At 45.7% G+C, this 13,575-nt stretch overlaps 1 protein-coding gene across 1 annotated transcript; it reads right to left on the reverse strand.

Annotated features, from left to right (window-relative positions):
* Positions 1 to 379: 379 nt before the first annotated feature.
* Positions 380 to 13,540, reverse strand: HSCB (HscB mitochondrial iron-sulfur cluster cochaperone). Its single transcript, XM_081892919.1, has 6 exons — positions 13,263 to 13,540; positions 13,073 to 13,169; positions 12,548 to 12,637; positions 3,075 to 3,219; positions 1,277 to 1,324; positions 380 to 798 (listed from the first exon to the last, which is right to left on the reverse strand). The coding sequence occupies exons 1-6, from the start codon at positions 13,523 to 13,525 to the stop codon at positions 707 to 709; spliced, it is 735 nt and encodes a 244-aa protein (XP_081749045.1). The 5' UTR covers positions 13,526 to 13,540; the 3' UTR covers positions 380 to 706.
* Positions 13,541 to 13,575: the final 35 nt, after the last annotated feature.

Below are 13,575 nucleotides of genomic sequence, written 5' to 3' on the forward strand. Positions count from 1 at the left end.
TCCAGCCGCAAGGCTCTTCTTAGTGGGCTGTGTACCAGTTGCTCCTAAGAGTCCTTCTAGAGCTCCACTTTGCACTCAACTGGAATGAGGAACCTTCCACTCTCCAGGTGTTGGGGCTCCCTTGAGCCATGCAAGTTGGAGTGCCCCCCCCCCCTGCAGGAAACATTCAGAACTGGACATGCTAAACAGTAAGTTGCTTAAGTGCCAGAAGATCTGGTTTCCTCAGAACTTCTACAAGCCTCACCTAGTTTGTATCACTCCCTGTCTTTCCCTGTGCCGCATCTCACAGAACAGTCTTAGACCAACTCAGCCCTCACCAAATCAAGACAGCATGTCACCATCTAGCCTAACCACATTTCTTTAAAATTCTAAACTGAAGTGTATCCAGAGGCCACACATTTATTTTGATTTATAAGCTTGGGAGCTCAAAACAACGCATAACATGTATTTCCCAGACACAAGCAGGGCTAAATTAGGCAGTTCCTAAGTATGGCCTCATCCAAAGCAGGGTCTCTGCACTCAAGTGTTTATCGGAGAGCATCTTGACAATGGAGCAGTGAGATGTTTTCCACAGGTTGAGGAGCAGGTATCATGCCCATTCTCTTCCATGTCATGCCAAAGAATGCACTGCACTGTGGCCTCATTGCTTTGAGTTACCTATCAAACATTCAGATGGGAACCACTCATCCTAGGAAATACTGTGAAGTCAGGAAGGGATTTTCTTCTTCTTCAGCTTTTCTTCTAGGTTTGCAAAATATTTCATTTTGGCTAGATATTTTTTGGCTTCTTGAAGATCATCTGCAATTAAACAAAGAAAAAGCAAATTTGTACTCCAGTGGGAACTTTGCTCCCAGCACTGAGAAATGGCTACACCATCAGAATCAGCACACTCCTGGCATTCAGGAACCCAAAGAACAGCAGGTTTTTGCAATATGTCAGTCAAGTGACTTCAAGAAAATAGGCTGCTCTGCTGCTGGGCCATCCTGCAGAACTTAGTACTAATATCTCCTAAGAGGACTAACCATTGTGTGCCTTAAGATCAATGTCTGTAGAGAAATGAGCCTCAATAAAACCAGTAAATGTATTCTATTTCTGAACAGCTCAGCTTTCCTTGAAAGGTAGGCTTTAAGCAAGTCCTTACAATCCAGAATGGCTTTTGATGAGCACTCAGCCCTCTAAGCCATGTGGATGGCACGTGCCACATGCAGCTGGGAGCACAAGAGGTCATTTGCAAGCAGGTCACACCCCAAAGAAAGTAGGAAGGAAATACTCCTACCATGTTCAAACGCTCTGCTCACATCCTTAATCAGCTCCTCTTGTTTAGCTGGAAGGGAAAGAGAGGGCATTGATTTCATTTAAGACAAAGCTGTTATCTACATGTGCCTTCACCCCTGTTCATGAGATGTCATGACCATGGATACTGTCCTTAGGAGGGCAAATGTTAAAGCAGCCTTCCGGGCCCATTGTCCTTACTGTTCTGGATTATAATTCCCATCATGCCCACCTATGAACCATGTTGGCTTGGAAGAATGCTCTATTGAGTCAGGAAGCAGCAGATGTCTTATTGAAAGTCTAGCCACACCCACAAATGGATTTTCCCAAAATGTCTCTAGAAATGAGAAAGTGCTCTCTGATTCATCTGATCTGTGACTGAGCTCACTCCATGTCAAGCACGGCACAACCACCCCCCTTCAGTTCTTCCTTGTTGTACTTGCCCTTGACAAAGGGGAAATTGCTTGGGCTCCAGTGGAAAATATATTGCAAAGCTGAGCTTTTAGTCTTTCTAGAAATGACACCGTAAGCCCCTTGCTGTAGTTTCTGCATAGAATTGGGTACTGGTATTGTGCTTCTTAGGGATGCGGGAGGCGCAGTGGGTTAAACCACAGAGCCTAGGACTTGCTGATCAGAAGGTTGGCAGTTCGAATCCCCACGACGGGGTGAGCTCCCGTTGCTTGGTCCCTGCTCCTGCCCACCTCCATTGCTTTTTATTGCACATTCATGATTATCTGTGCTATTGGGGCAGTCTGGTTTATTTTTGTCCCACTTTTCTTGTGCTATAGCCTATTCAGACCCCAATAATGTGGCAGGGATGCGGGTGGCCCTGTGGGTTAAACCAGAGCCTTGGACTTGCCGATCAGAAGGTCAGCGGTTTGAATCCCCACAACGGGGTGAGCTCCCGTTGCTTGGTCCCTGCTCCTGCCAACCTAGCAGTTCGAAAGCACACCAGTGCAAGTAGATAAATAGGGAAGTAAATAAATTCCTCCAGCGGGAAGGTAAACGGTGTTTCGGTGCACTGCTCTGGTTCGCTACATGACCCGGAAGCTGTATGCCGGCTCCCTCGGCCCATAAAGTGAGATGAGCGCCGCAACCCCAGAGTCGGTCACGACTGGACCTAATGGTCAGGGGTCCCTTTACCTTTATTGTGCTTCTTCAACACAGCTGGCTAGAATTATTTAGACATGGACACTCAAACTAGAATGTAACTGAATGGGACTGACTTCAGAGTTCAGATGCACTGGATTGCACACTGAGTGGTTAAGAACAAGGCTTTGCATTAATGATGCCCATAGTTATGTACTGATCCGTTTTTACACTTCAATGAAGATCAGCTAATGCATCCTCACACAGCTGTATTGAACGTCAAGATCAGGAACTTTCCCCAATCTACACTCCCAACCCTCAGAAACTCTCAATCCTATCAAGGGGGTGTGGGGAAATGACAGATATAGCATCTGTTGTGCCCAAGCGGTCTGCCCAGAAGTAATAGCAGCAGCTTCTGTGAGTGGGACACTTAAACTGAGGAAAGGAAGAAAGAGTTAAGATGCAAATGAAAACCCACAGGGGAGCCTAAATTCAAAAAGCCTCATTTGTTAGGGTTTGAAGCAGAGAGACAGGAGTCGTGTGTTTTTTCATCAACAGGGTGACCTTTGAGGTGGCTTTATAATTCTAAATACTGCTTCATGTTGTTCTGTGGAGGTTTTCATTACTGTGCTTTCACTCCTTGATAGATTCCCACCCCTCACCCCACTGAAAGACAGCATAGACACCTCTTCAGGCACAATTCTCCATCTTACCTGCAATAAAGTTTTCCATCTCTTCTATTTTAGCATCATTGTTTGCATCTGACAGTTTCTCGTTAATTTCCATGATTTCTGAGAGAAACTCAGGGTCTGCCTCAGTGTCTGTTCCTTTCTCCAGTTCTACTCCATTCAACTCCAGCTAGAAAAGAATGATAATGGCTTTTAAGAACTTCCTCACTTCACTCTGAAGGCAGCCTGTGAACCATGAGAATTGATCAGCACCTGTTGATGCAAAAGGCAGTAGCTACTTCCTATGGAAAGCTGAGGTAGACTGGAGCATGGAGATGCAATGCCACTGCTGGGCTGGAGATTCACTCTGGTTGGCTGCAGGTACAGCTAGCCTGAGGAGGGTGGGTTCAGCACTTTGGGAGGGAAAAAGAAAAGGAATTGAGAGTTGGTATTCTTGGCACTCAGCTGGATAGGTGGATAGCCTTTTGGCTGTTTGTGTAACATCCACCCTGAGGGAAAGATCTACAGCCAGAGAAAGGAGTCTTTGAACTGAGTGTCAGATTTAAAGACAGTGGAGTATACAGACAAATGAGAACTGGGAAGCTGAATTTGAGAAAGGAAAAGTGGAGTTGTGAGGGAAGACTCCCCTTAGGTTTCATTTCCCCCCCCAAAATAATATTTATTCAAATTTTAAAGATTACAAGGAAAATATATATAAAAAAAGAAAAAATACAGAAAAAATACAAACAGTTAAAAAAAAACCCAGCTCAAACCTTTACATAGCTTTATTTCCTTTGCTTATTCCCTTGACCTCCTCACACCTCCCTTTTTTGTATTCTAATTCGATTAAGTATTTCAGCAAATCCTTTCCAACTTTGTTTTTATCCTAGTAATTTATCTTAATATACTGTAATTTTACATTCTCATCTTTCACCAATTAGGCATCCATTTTTACTTTATTTAATCTTACTTCTCCTTAAAACTGATATATTTAAACTTAATCTCTTAAGACATTTCCCCTAGGGTTATAAAAATTTCATTCCACGATTTTTCCAACTCTCATCAATTTATTTTTTAAAAATCTCCATATATACATTTTAAACTCCCAGTTTTCTTCCACCGTGCCCCCTCCCCGGTCTCGGCCCCTGCCGTCAGTTCCATCAACCTCCAACAGTCCATCAACCTGGAGATCTTATGTCCGAGGCTCTTAACTCTTCTTCATGTCCCATCTGCTGATCTTCTTGATAATCTTTGGTACTAAAAAGCAGATCTCGGGGGAGCTCCAACCCATCGATGTGTTGTTGATAAGCAGTATCCAGTGCACAGCGGAATGATGAGAAGTATGAGCCAACATGCTCTATACTACTTTATTTACAGTTCAAAGCTGGTAAGTTACAGAAAAACATCTTCCCTCTGCCAGAGCAGAGAAAGCGTCATCTCTCCTCTGAAGCACGGAGAGAATCACACAAACTGAAACTGCAAAGAGCAGGGAAAAACAGGAAACCAGTATACGTCACATCCAGTCTCCCGTTCCCGTGGGAAAACCTCCAACAGTACAGACTCTGTGGAATGTAAACAACCTGTCTCGTGACAAGCACTTCGCTGCACAGAGAAGAAAGCAGAAACCAACATCCTCCCCCTTTCTGTGAACATCTCTGGGCAGCGTGTTCGTACAATATCAGTACAAACCCAACTTCTGCACATAGGTACAGTGTTGATCCCTTGATACAATCTTGGACAATACATCAGCAGGAATTTCATTACCTGGCATATAGGACACCGTTACGAGTCCTTTCTGAATACGTTCCCTAGCATGTTGCAACTTCAATTGCAAGTGCTTCGTGCTTTGCTTACAACCTTCAGAATTCAGCAAAGCCAAACATGCTTTGTTGTCCTGGTAAACCTGGATTGGACATTTGACAGGAATTTTCATGTCTTTGCACAATTGTAACAACCATTCACAATCTTTAAGTGAATAAGACAGTGCATTCAGTTCAGCTTCACAAGTACTTAAGCTAACTGTTGTTTGCTTCTTGCACGACCAATCAAATAGACCCTGATTGTACTTATAGCAAACTCCAGACGTACTTTTCCTGTCTGTAGTGTCACTTCGAAAACTTGCATCTGCAAATATCTCAAGACCACCAGACTTCTGATTGTTAAATCTCAGTCTGTAATGCATAGTGCCTTTCAAATACCGCGCTATGCGTTTCAGAGCTTTCCAATCCTTAACAGTAGGATTGTTGACTTGTCTGCTTAGCAAATTACAGCTAACAGCAATGTCTGGTCTTGAACATCTGGCAATGAAGTTTAGCTTGCCTAGCACACTTCTGTACAGTGTAGTGTCAGAAAATGCTTCTTCAGTGTCATCTACCTGATAACCTGTTATCATCGGTGTGTCCACAGGGTTAGCGTCCATCAGGTTTAGTTTGCTTAACACATCAGCAATTTTCCGTGACTGGTGTACTAGAATGTTACCATCTTGATCTCTCTCTATTTCCAGAGATAGGTAGTTGTTTACCTCACCAAGATCTTTCATGTCAAAGTGCTCTTTCAGTTGAGCTAGGGCGTTATTGTACATTGTGACATCTTTCCAAAAGAATAAAAGATCATCAACATAAAACAAACAATACAGTTTCTTTTGCCCCTCCTCTTTGACAAATACACATGGATCAGATTTCCCTTGCTTAAAACCTAGAGAAAACAATACTTCAGTGAGTTTTGTGTGCCAACACCGTGCACTTTGTTTGAGACCATAAAGGGTTTTTTTCAGAGCGCAAACAAATCCCTGTTTTACCTGTACGCCATCAGGTGGAAGCATATAAAGTGATTCATTTAGAGATCCGTACAGAAAAGCTGTATTGACATCATGGTGACTAATGTGTAGATTCTCCTCTGCAGCTAGCTTGAGCATAAGCCTAATGCTCTCATACCTCACTGTGGGTGAGTAGGTCTCGTGATAGTCTTCACCTGGTACCTGTGCAAATCCTCTGGCTACCAATCTGGCTTTGTGTCTGACTATCTTGCCATTTTGATCAGTCTTCGCTTTGAAGACCCATTTGCTTCCAAGCAATTTCATTCCTGGAACTACTGGAACAAGTTCCCATGTTTTGTTCCTTTCCAAGGAATCAAGCTCAGCCTTCATGGCATTTAACCATGGCTCAGCTTCCTTTGAATCCAAATCCTGGATTTCTTGGAAACTTGAAGGTTCAAAAACCTTCTTGGAGCTTTTAACAGCTGTCACTGCTATCTTAGCAAATTCATCAGCAAATCTCTTTGGAGGTCTGCCTTTTGTGGCTCTCTGTGACCTGCGAATTAGCCTTAAGTCTTCAACACTCTCCTCTTCCTTCTTAGGAGAAAAGTGACCTATTGTGAACAATGGTTCCTCCAATTCTTGATCAGAGCTTTCAGAGGGTCGCATAGAGGCTTTCGCACTCTTGAAATCCTCTGAATCATCTGATTCAGTTTCAGACTCAGAATCAGAACCTTCATCAGTGGGTGTGGGTTGTTGCGGTTGCTTTTGACTATCCTCAGTCTCATCACTGTCATCAGGATAACATTGGAAAATTCCCACATTCTCCCCCCACTTGGCATTGTACTCAACACTTCTTGTGAGCTTAATTTCCTTAGAGTCACTCATCATTATTCTGTAAGACCCTTTCTGATAACCTAGAAAGATACCATGCAATCCACGCTTGTCTAACTTGGAGTTTTGTGGTGAGCGAACCCACATGTCAGAACCAAAAATTTTCATGTGTTTGATGTATGGCTTCTTGCCAAACATCTTCTCATAGGGGGTACAACCAATCGCTGAAGACAATCTGCGATTATAACTGTAAGTGAAACATGAGAGAGCTTCGGCCCAATAACTCTCTGGAAGATTTGCATCATGCAGCAAGGTTTTTAACCCTTGAAGCAATGTTTGATTTGCTCGTTCCGCAAGCCCATTCTGCCATGGCGAGCGAGGACTAGACAAATCATGTTGAATTCCTTTCTCAGCCAGAAAAGCTTCAAACTGCTGAGAAGTGAACTCTCCCCCCCGGTCAGTGAAAAGAATCCTTATCTTCTTACCATGCACATTTCCCAACCAAGCACAGAATTCCTTGAACCTAGGAAAAGCCTCTGATTTCTGCTTGAGATTGTACACAAAAATATACCTGGAAAATGCATCAATGTGAACCATGAAGTACCTATTCCCACCCAAAGAGGGCGCTAGTGGTCCAACCAAATCAGCATGAACAACCTGGTATGGTTCTGTAGCTTGCCTACTAGACACCTTACCTTTCGCAGCCATTTTTACCTTGTTTGCTGCGCATGCCTTGCACTTCATGTGGTACCTGCAGGGTTTAATAGTCATACCTTCAACCAAGGCAGGCATTTTAGATACTGCCTCAAAATGCAAATGAGCAAATTTCCTGTGAAAATCGTGAATACATTCTGCATGCAAACTTTTGTTAGAACCTGCAATGCAACAAGTGTCATCCTGCACAACATCATCATAATACAAAACAAACAAACGATCAACAAATTCAGCATACAATTGATAATCATTTTTCTTGGTGATGATGCATCTATTGTTCTTAAAGGAAACGTCTATTTTCCGCTCCATCAGCTGTCCAACGCTAAGCAGATTATGTTTCGCGTCCGGCACATAAAGCACGTCCTGTATCGATAAGTCCAAACTGTGAAGAACAACAGTTCCGTAGCCTTTACTGGGGATAGTGTGGTCATCCGCCTGGTGAATCGCACCTTCCTGCGGTGTAAAAGACACGAACAGTCGCTTATCGTTGCACATGTGATGCGTTGCAGCTGAATCAACAACGAAGAAAGATCTAGACTTCTTCTGGACCTCTGCAACCTCTGCAACCTTTGCAACCTTTGGAGCGAAGCGTGAGACCATTGCCTTGTGCTGCGTTGTCCTGGACACCGGACCTTTGCCTTTGCTCTGGCCTTTTCCACGCGATGAGCTTCCGCTGCGCTGCTCTGTCTTGGCCCTGGGATATTTGCAATCCCTCTTCATATGGCCTAGACGTCCACATGAGTAGCATTTCACTGCCTTCAAAGCTTTGGCGCCATCTGGTGGTTCCACTGCACTGCGGGATGACGACTGTGAAGTCTCCCCCTTGTTGATGCAGCTAGCACCGCGGCGATCCGCTTCATTCAATATCACGGCAGTAACATAGTTCACTGTCAGCTGAGCAGTTGGCTGTATAGCAATCTGAGTCGCAACAGACTCCCAACCTGAACCCAAAGATTGTAGTATCATGAAGGAATACACAGCCTCTGGAAAGTTGAGTCCTCTCTGTTGCAGATTCTCATGTCTCATGTCTCAGATTCTGCATCTCCATCAGATGTATACGCACATCTCCACCTTCAGCAAGAGCCATATTATGCAGCTTGTTGAAGTAAAACATAGTGGACCCAGCTTCTGTCCTCAAGTGAGCCTCTTTCAAAGCATCCCAAATTTCTTTGGCTGAGGTCTTATCACGCAATAGACAGAGCTCTTCTGGGGATACTATCAATGTAAGAGTTCCCCTTGCCTTGGAATCCTTAGCTTTCCATTCATCTGTAACTGGAGCTGGGGGGTTGTCTGTAATCACCTCAAACAGACCCTCTTTCCGCAGAATTGCCTCTGCATACAAAACCCAGTCCGCATAATTTTTCTTATTGAGCTTAGGAATCCCACAAGCATCAGCTAGCTTTGCAGTCGCCATTTCTGCTTGTCTGCTGCTGCTTTAAATCAAGCTGCTTTAATCCAAAGGCAATTTCAAAACAGCCTCTGCCTTTGAGCCTGCGCCTTTCTGTATGCCGCGTTGCTTATCTGCAGCTGTTTCAAACTGCATTCCAAAAGCAAGCTCAAAAGTGATAGTCCCCAAGTGCTTTCTCAATGTTGCCCTTTAATTTTTGCTGCGTCACATTTGCAGCTGCTTTGAAACAACAGCACTTTACTTTCGTTTTCCCCCAGCATAGCGTCCCTTTGAGCCAATTGCCTGTGCCGCGGCAAAACCGGCTATTAAAAGTTCAAAGTCCAGCCATAAAGCCATTAATTAGAAGCTGGCAGGCTGCCCGGAGCAGTAGCACATACCTTCATCAATCATCTTGACGCGCAGAGCAGATACCGTGCGATCCGTGTCTCTGCCGCTGTTCCGATGCTTTGCTGGCACTTCGTTTCTTGCTCCTTTGTTCCTATGCCAGGAGCCCGACTTCTGAAGACCATTCTCAAAACACTGCATTTTTCTGGGCCCGAAACCAAATGTTGTTGATAAGCAGTGTCCAGTGCACAGCGGAATGATGAGAAGTATGAGCCAACATGCTCTATACTACTTTATTTACAGTTCAAAGCTGGTAAGTTACAGAAAAACATCTTCCCTCTGCCAGAGCAGAGAAAGCGTCATCTCTCCTCTAAGGCACGGAGAGAATCACACAAACTGAAACTGCAAAGAGCAGGGAAAAACAGGAAACCAGTATACGTCATATCCAGTCTCCCGTTCCCGTGGGAAAACCTCCAACAGTACAGACTCTGTGGAATGTAAACAACCTGTCTCGTGACAAGCACTTCGCTGCACAGAGAAGAAAGCAGAAACCAACACGATGCTCATATTCCTTCTTAACAGGTCTGCCAGATTTCCATAGTTGAGGCTAGGGCCCATAAAGTATTCCAAATCTTGTTTCACAATTCTTCCAAATCCACAGGCCCCAAAAGCTCCAATCACCTCTTGGCTCAAATTCATATCCCAAAAGTCATTTGATCCCCGCATAAAGGGGTCTCTCCACCTTTCATTTTCCAGATCAGGCCAGATTCCCATCTTCAATGACTGGCTTCTCCTAATTACAGTCATATAAGGCCTCATCTTGTAATCCTCCATTTGCCTCTGTAGGGTTAAGGCTCCCCCTTGTATTGCTTTATACTCCACAACAGCAGCTTTCTCCTTCTCTAATTCATCAATATGTTCGAAAGATTCCTGTGTCGGGTTCTTGTCGACTTCTATGCTGATGCCCACTTCTGTTCCCAAAATATCAATACTGGTAGCCATGGCACCCATCTGTTTATGCAGCTTTCCCAACAGATAAAATGTCCTATTCAGTACAGACACTACTTCTTCCTTAACCGACATTCTTGAGATGTTCAAGGTCAAAACTGGTTTCTCACAGTCTTTATCTTTATCTTAAAGCCAATATCCCAGCTGCACTCTTGTAACAATGTCCCAAAACTCCCTCTAGAGGGAAACAGTCTCCATTTGTCAATCCTTTCCAGCACAGTTCCAAAAGTAAAATAGTAACAGTTCCAATTATCTTTTCTTCTTTTTTAAACGCAGAAGCGGACAGTAGAAACAATGTCTTCTTTTATGTCTTGACAGCTAGCTGTCAAATTTATCCTGTTTACCGTCGATTGACTTTTTGCAGACCGTTCCCAGGTTCAGAGACGTGGTGCTTCGATTTTTAATTTTCCAGCTTCTCCTGCAGACTTCCCCTGCTTCCAAGGGGAGTAGTAATAGTAGTTTCTATCAGTGGAGTTTTAATCCTTTACGAAAGACTTTCCAAGACCTTAGTTAACAACCTTCAGTCTATTTACAGAAAGGGAAGGTGGACGTCCTGTTTAAACCTTCCCCGTTTGGTGCCAGATTAAATTATTTTAAGAGTCCAATTTCCCGTTCTACTCACAGGTTGTTGTTTAAAATCCAATTGTCCAAAAAAAGAAGTCAGCGCTCTCCGACAGCGGCAATGCGGCTTCGCTCCGTGCAAAAAGCGGTCGATTCAAAGCACCGCGCCGCTCACTACCACGTCGCTCCGGATTCCCGATATCGGGCCTCCTCGCGAGTAGGGGGGCGCAAAAGGTGCCAGCCGAATCCCAGGTTCACAGGCTTCTCCACCTGTGATTTCTAAGGGTCTCCGCCTTCGCCATGGCGGTCAGACCCTGTTTTTCACAGAGCCGGTTCCTCCGATCGGGAGGAGGCGCCAACCCGGAAGTCCCCTCACTCCACTTAGGTTTCAGTTCAGCAAGAAGGGGATAGATCTTCTGGAGACAACTAATCCCAAACCAGTCAGGAGGGGTGTGGTGATCCCCTGGTCTGTCATACTAATAGAGGAGCCTCAGGAGTGTGATTTATAGAAGGCTGGGAAGCCAAGAAAAAGTACCAACTTGTGAAGAAATCATCCATAAAAATGAATGCTTTAGCTTAAGTGCTACCTTTATTTTAAACTGCTCTAGTAATTAATAATACAGGCTGCTTCAAAGAATGGCAAAGGGAAATTTCTAGATTTGTCTAGCAGGGGAAGGAACTGAGAATAAAGTATAAAATTCTGATAGAAGCTAAAGCAAGAGGTGGGTTCTCGCTGCCAAACTTACTTTATATTATGACACTGCTTGTTTATGTTGGTTAAAAGCTTGGATACTGTAGAACAATATTCAGTTAAATTTGGAGGGGTACAATATTAAATTTGGTTGCCACGCATGCTTTTGGTATGGTAAAGCTAAAATTTTAAAGAACTTTTTGAACCATGTAATTAGGAAGAATTTAGATAGGGTATGGAGGACACATAAAAATCTGCTAGAAAGGAAAACACCCTTATGGCTCTTGCCTATGGAAGCAATCTCACTGAAAAGAATATGGGTCAACAGTGGACAACATACAGAGACCTCTTGGACATTTTAGATCAAGAGGTAAAATTGAAGAAACTAGAAGACATCAGAAACCAGGTGACGGACTGGCTACATTACCCGCCTACTGAACAAAGTGTTTAAGTAAGATAAGCAGTGTGGATTTATGGACCAAAGTTCCAGATCTGAAAGGGAACCAGTAGAAAATAGAGGAAAATTAATTTCTAGGACGCATAAGAGTTTGTTAGAATGGGAAACAAATAATGACTTGGTAAAATCTGCTATGATTCATTGGGCAAGGGATGTAGGGCATAATACAGAATTGAGCCTCTGGGGAAAACTGGTTTGAAATTTACAGTATGTTATGCTTTGAAAGATGTGAAAATGATTTATAGAAGGTATCTGGCACTAAGTTAGCAAATATGTATAAGTCAGAATCAGGTAGCTTCTGTCAAGAAACAGAAGGTACATTTTATCATATGTGGTGAACATGCAAAGCAGCTAAAGGTTTTTGGGAGATGATACGGAATGAGAAGTGGCGGCAGTAGGGATACATCCCTCCTTAGTCTTTCTTTAATGAAGCAGCTTACTGTCAACCAACATCCTCTTCTTTTCTAAACTGTCCTTATCATCTCTCCCAGCCTGTCCTTGTCCAGGGGCCAAACTAGGCTTTATTTCACCTGGGTCAAAGACCCCACTTGGCACCCCCCATGTGCATTTGTGTACACAAACACACGGGCTGGGAGACTCAATGGAATCCCTCTGGAGGCTTCATCTGTAGCTAGGGGTCTGCATTCTCCCCTTTGCTTCGATTGGCCTTTGACCTGAGCCAGCAGGGCTTTGCTTCTCACATGGGTGGTGTGAGGCACTTTGGCCACATGTGAGTGTGCCATCCTGTGGAACACAGCAGGTATCTTACCAGGTACAGCCCACGGCTCAGGGGGCTCAGGAGCGTCCGGTAGGCTTTGTTAGCCAGAGAAGAGTGTTGCTTGGAAAAATTCTGCTCCGCCTGTTGAAAGAGCATTGGGAGATCAGCTCACCAGTACTCCTGAGCCACCACTGGGAGAAAAGCACAGAGAACCCAAACAACTGTGTTTACCTTACACTTTAACTCTACTCTGACTCGCTTGCACAAGAGGTATAATCTATTTACTGATCTGCTCCCTCCCATGACAAGAGAGGGTGGCAGAAGGGAAGGAGGCACCCGGCCTAGGCCTTGCATATTGTTACGGCTAAAATCTGGGTGCGGGGCGCGCGGACACTTAGTCCGACGAGCTGGGTGGCAGTGTAGCCCCGCACCCAGATTTTAGCCGTAACAATATGGAAGCGGAGGGACGCCCCCCTAAAGAGCCACGGGGTGTCTTTCTGGGACGTCTGTGGCTCGGCGCCCGCGCGTCTGCGAGGCCCCCCCCGGGGTGGGCGAGGGGCGGCCTGCCCGCCTGACCTGAGGTCTCTGGCTGAAGAAGTCGGGGTGCAGCGCTCGCTGCAGGCTCCGGAAGCGCTGCTGGACGAGGCCCACGTCCACCTGGAAGCTGCGCTCGCTGCAGGCGAACGAGAGAGAGAGAGAGAGAGTGAGGAGGGGGCGCGGAGAGAGACCCCCGCCCGCCCGCCCGCCCGCCCTGCAGGCCACGCACCATCCCAGGAGGCGGAAGAGGTCGGCGCGGGGCTCGGGGGGCTGCAGCGCCCGGCACGAGGGGCAGAAGAAGCGCGGCGGCGGCGAGGCGGGCGGCAGAGCCAGGCCGCAGCTCCAGCACGACGCCGGAGACGACGGCGAGGACGAGGAGGGCGAAGGCCAGGCGGCGGCGGCCCAGGGGGGCGCCCGGGGGTCGAGGAGGAGGCGCCGCCGCGGCGCCGCCGCCGCCCAGCGAAGCCTCCGGCTCAGCGCGTCCCACCTCATCCGGCCCGGACTACAACTCCCGGCGGGCCCTGCGCGCCGGCTCGCCCGCG

The sequence above is a fragment of the Podarcis melisellensis genome (assembly GCF_964234715.1).
Source record: "Podarcis melisellensis genome assembly, chromosome: 16".
In the NCBI taxonomy this organism is placed as follows: domain Eukaryota; kingdom Metazoa; phylum Chordata; class Lepidosauria; order Squamata; family Lacertidae; genus Podarcis; species Podarcis melisellensis.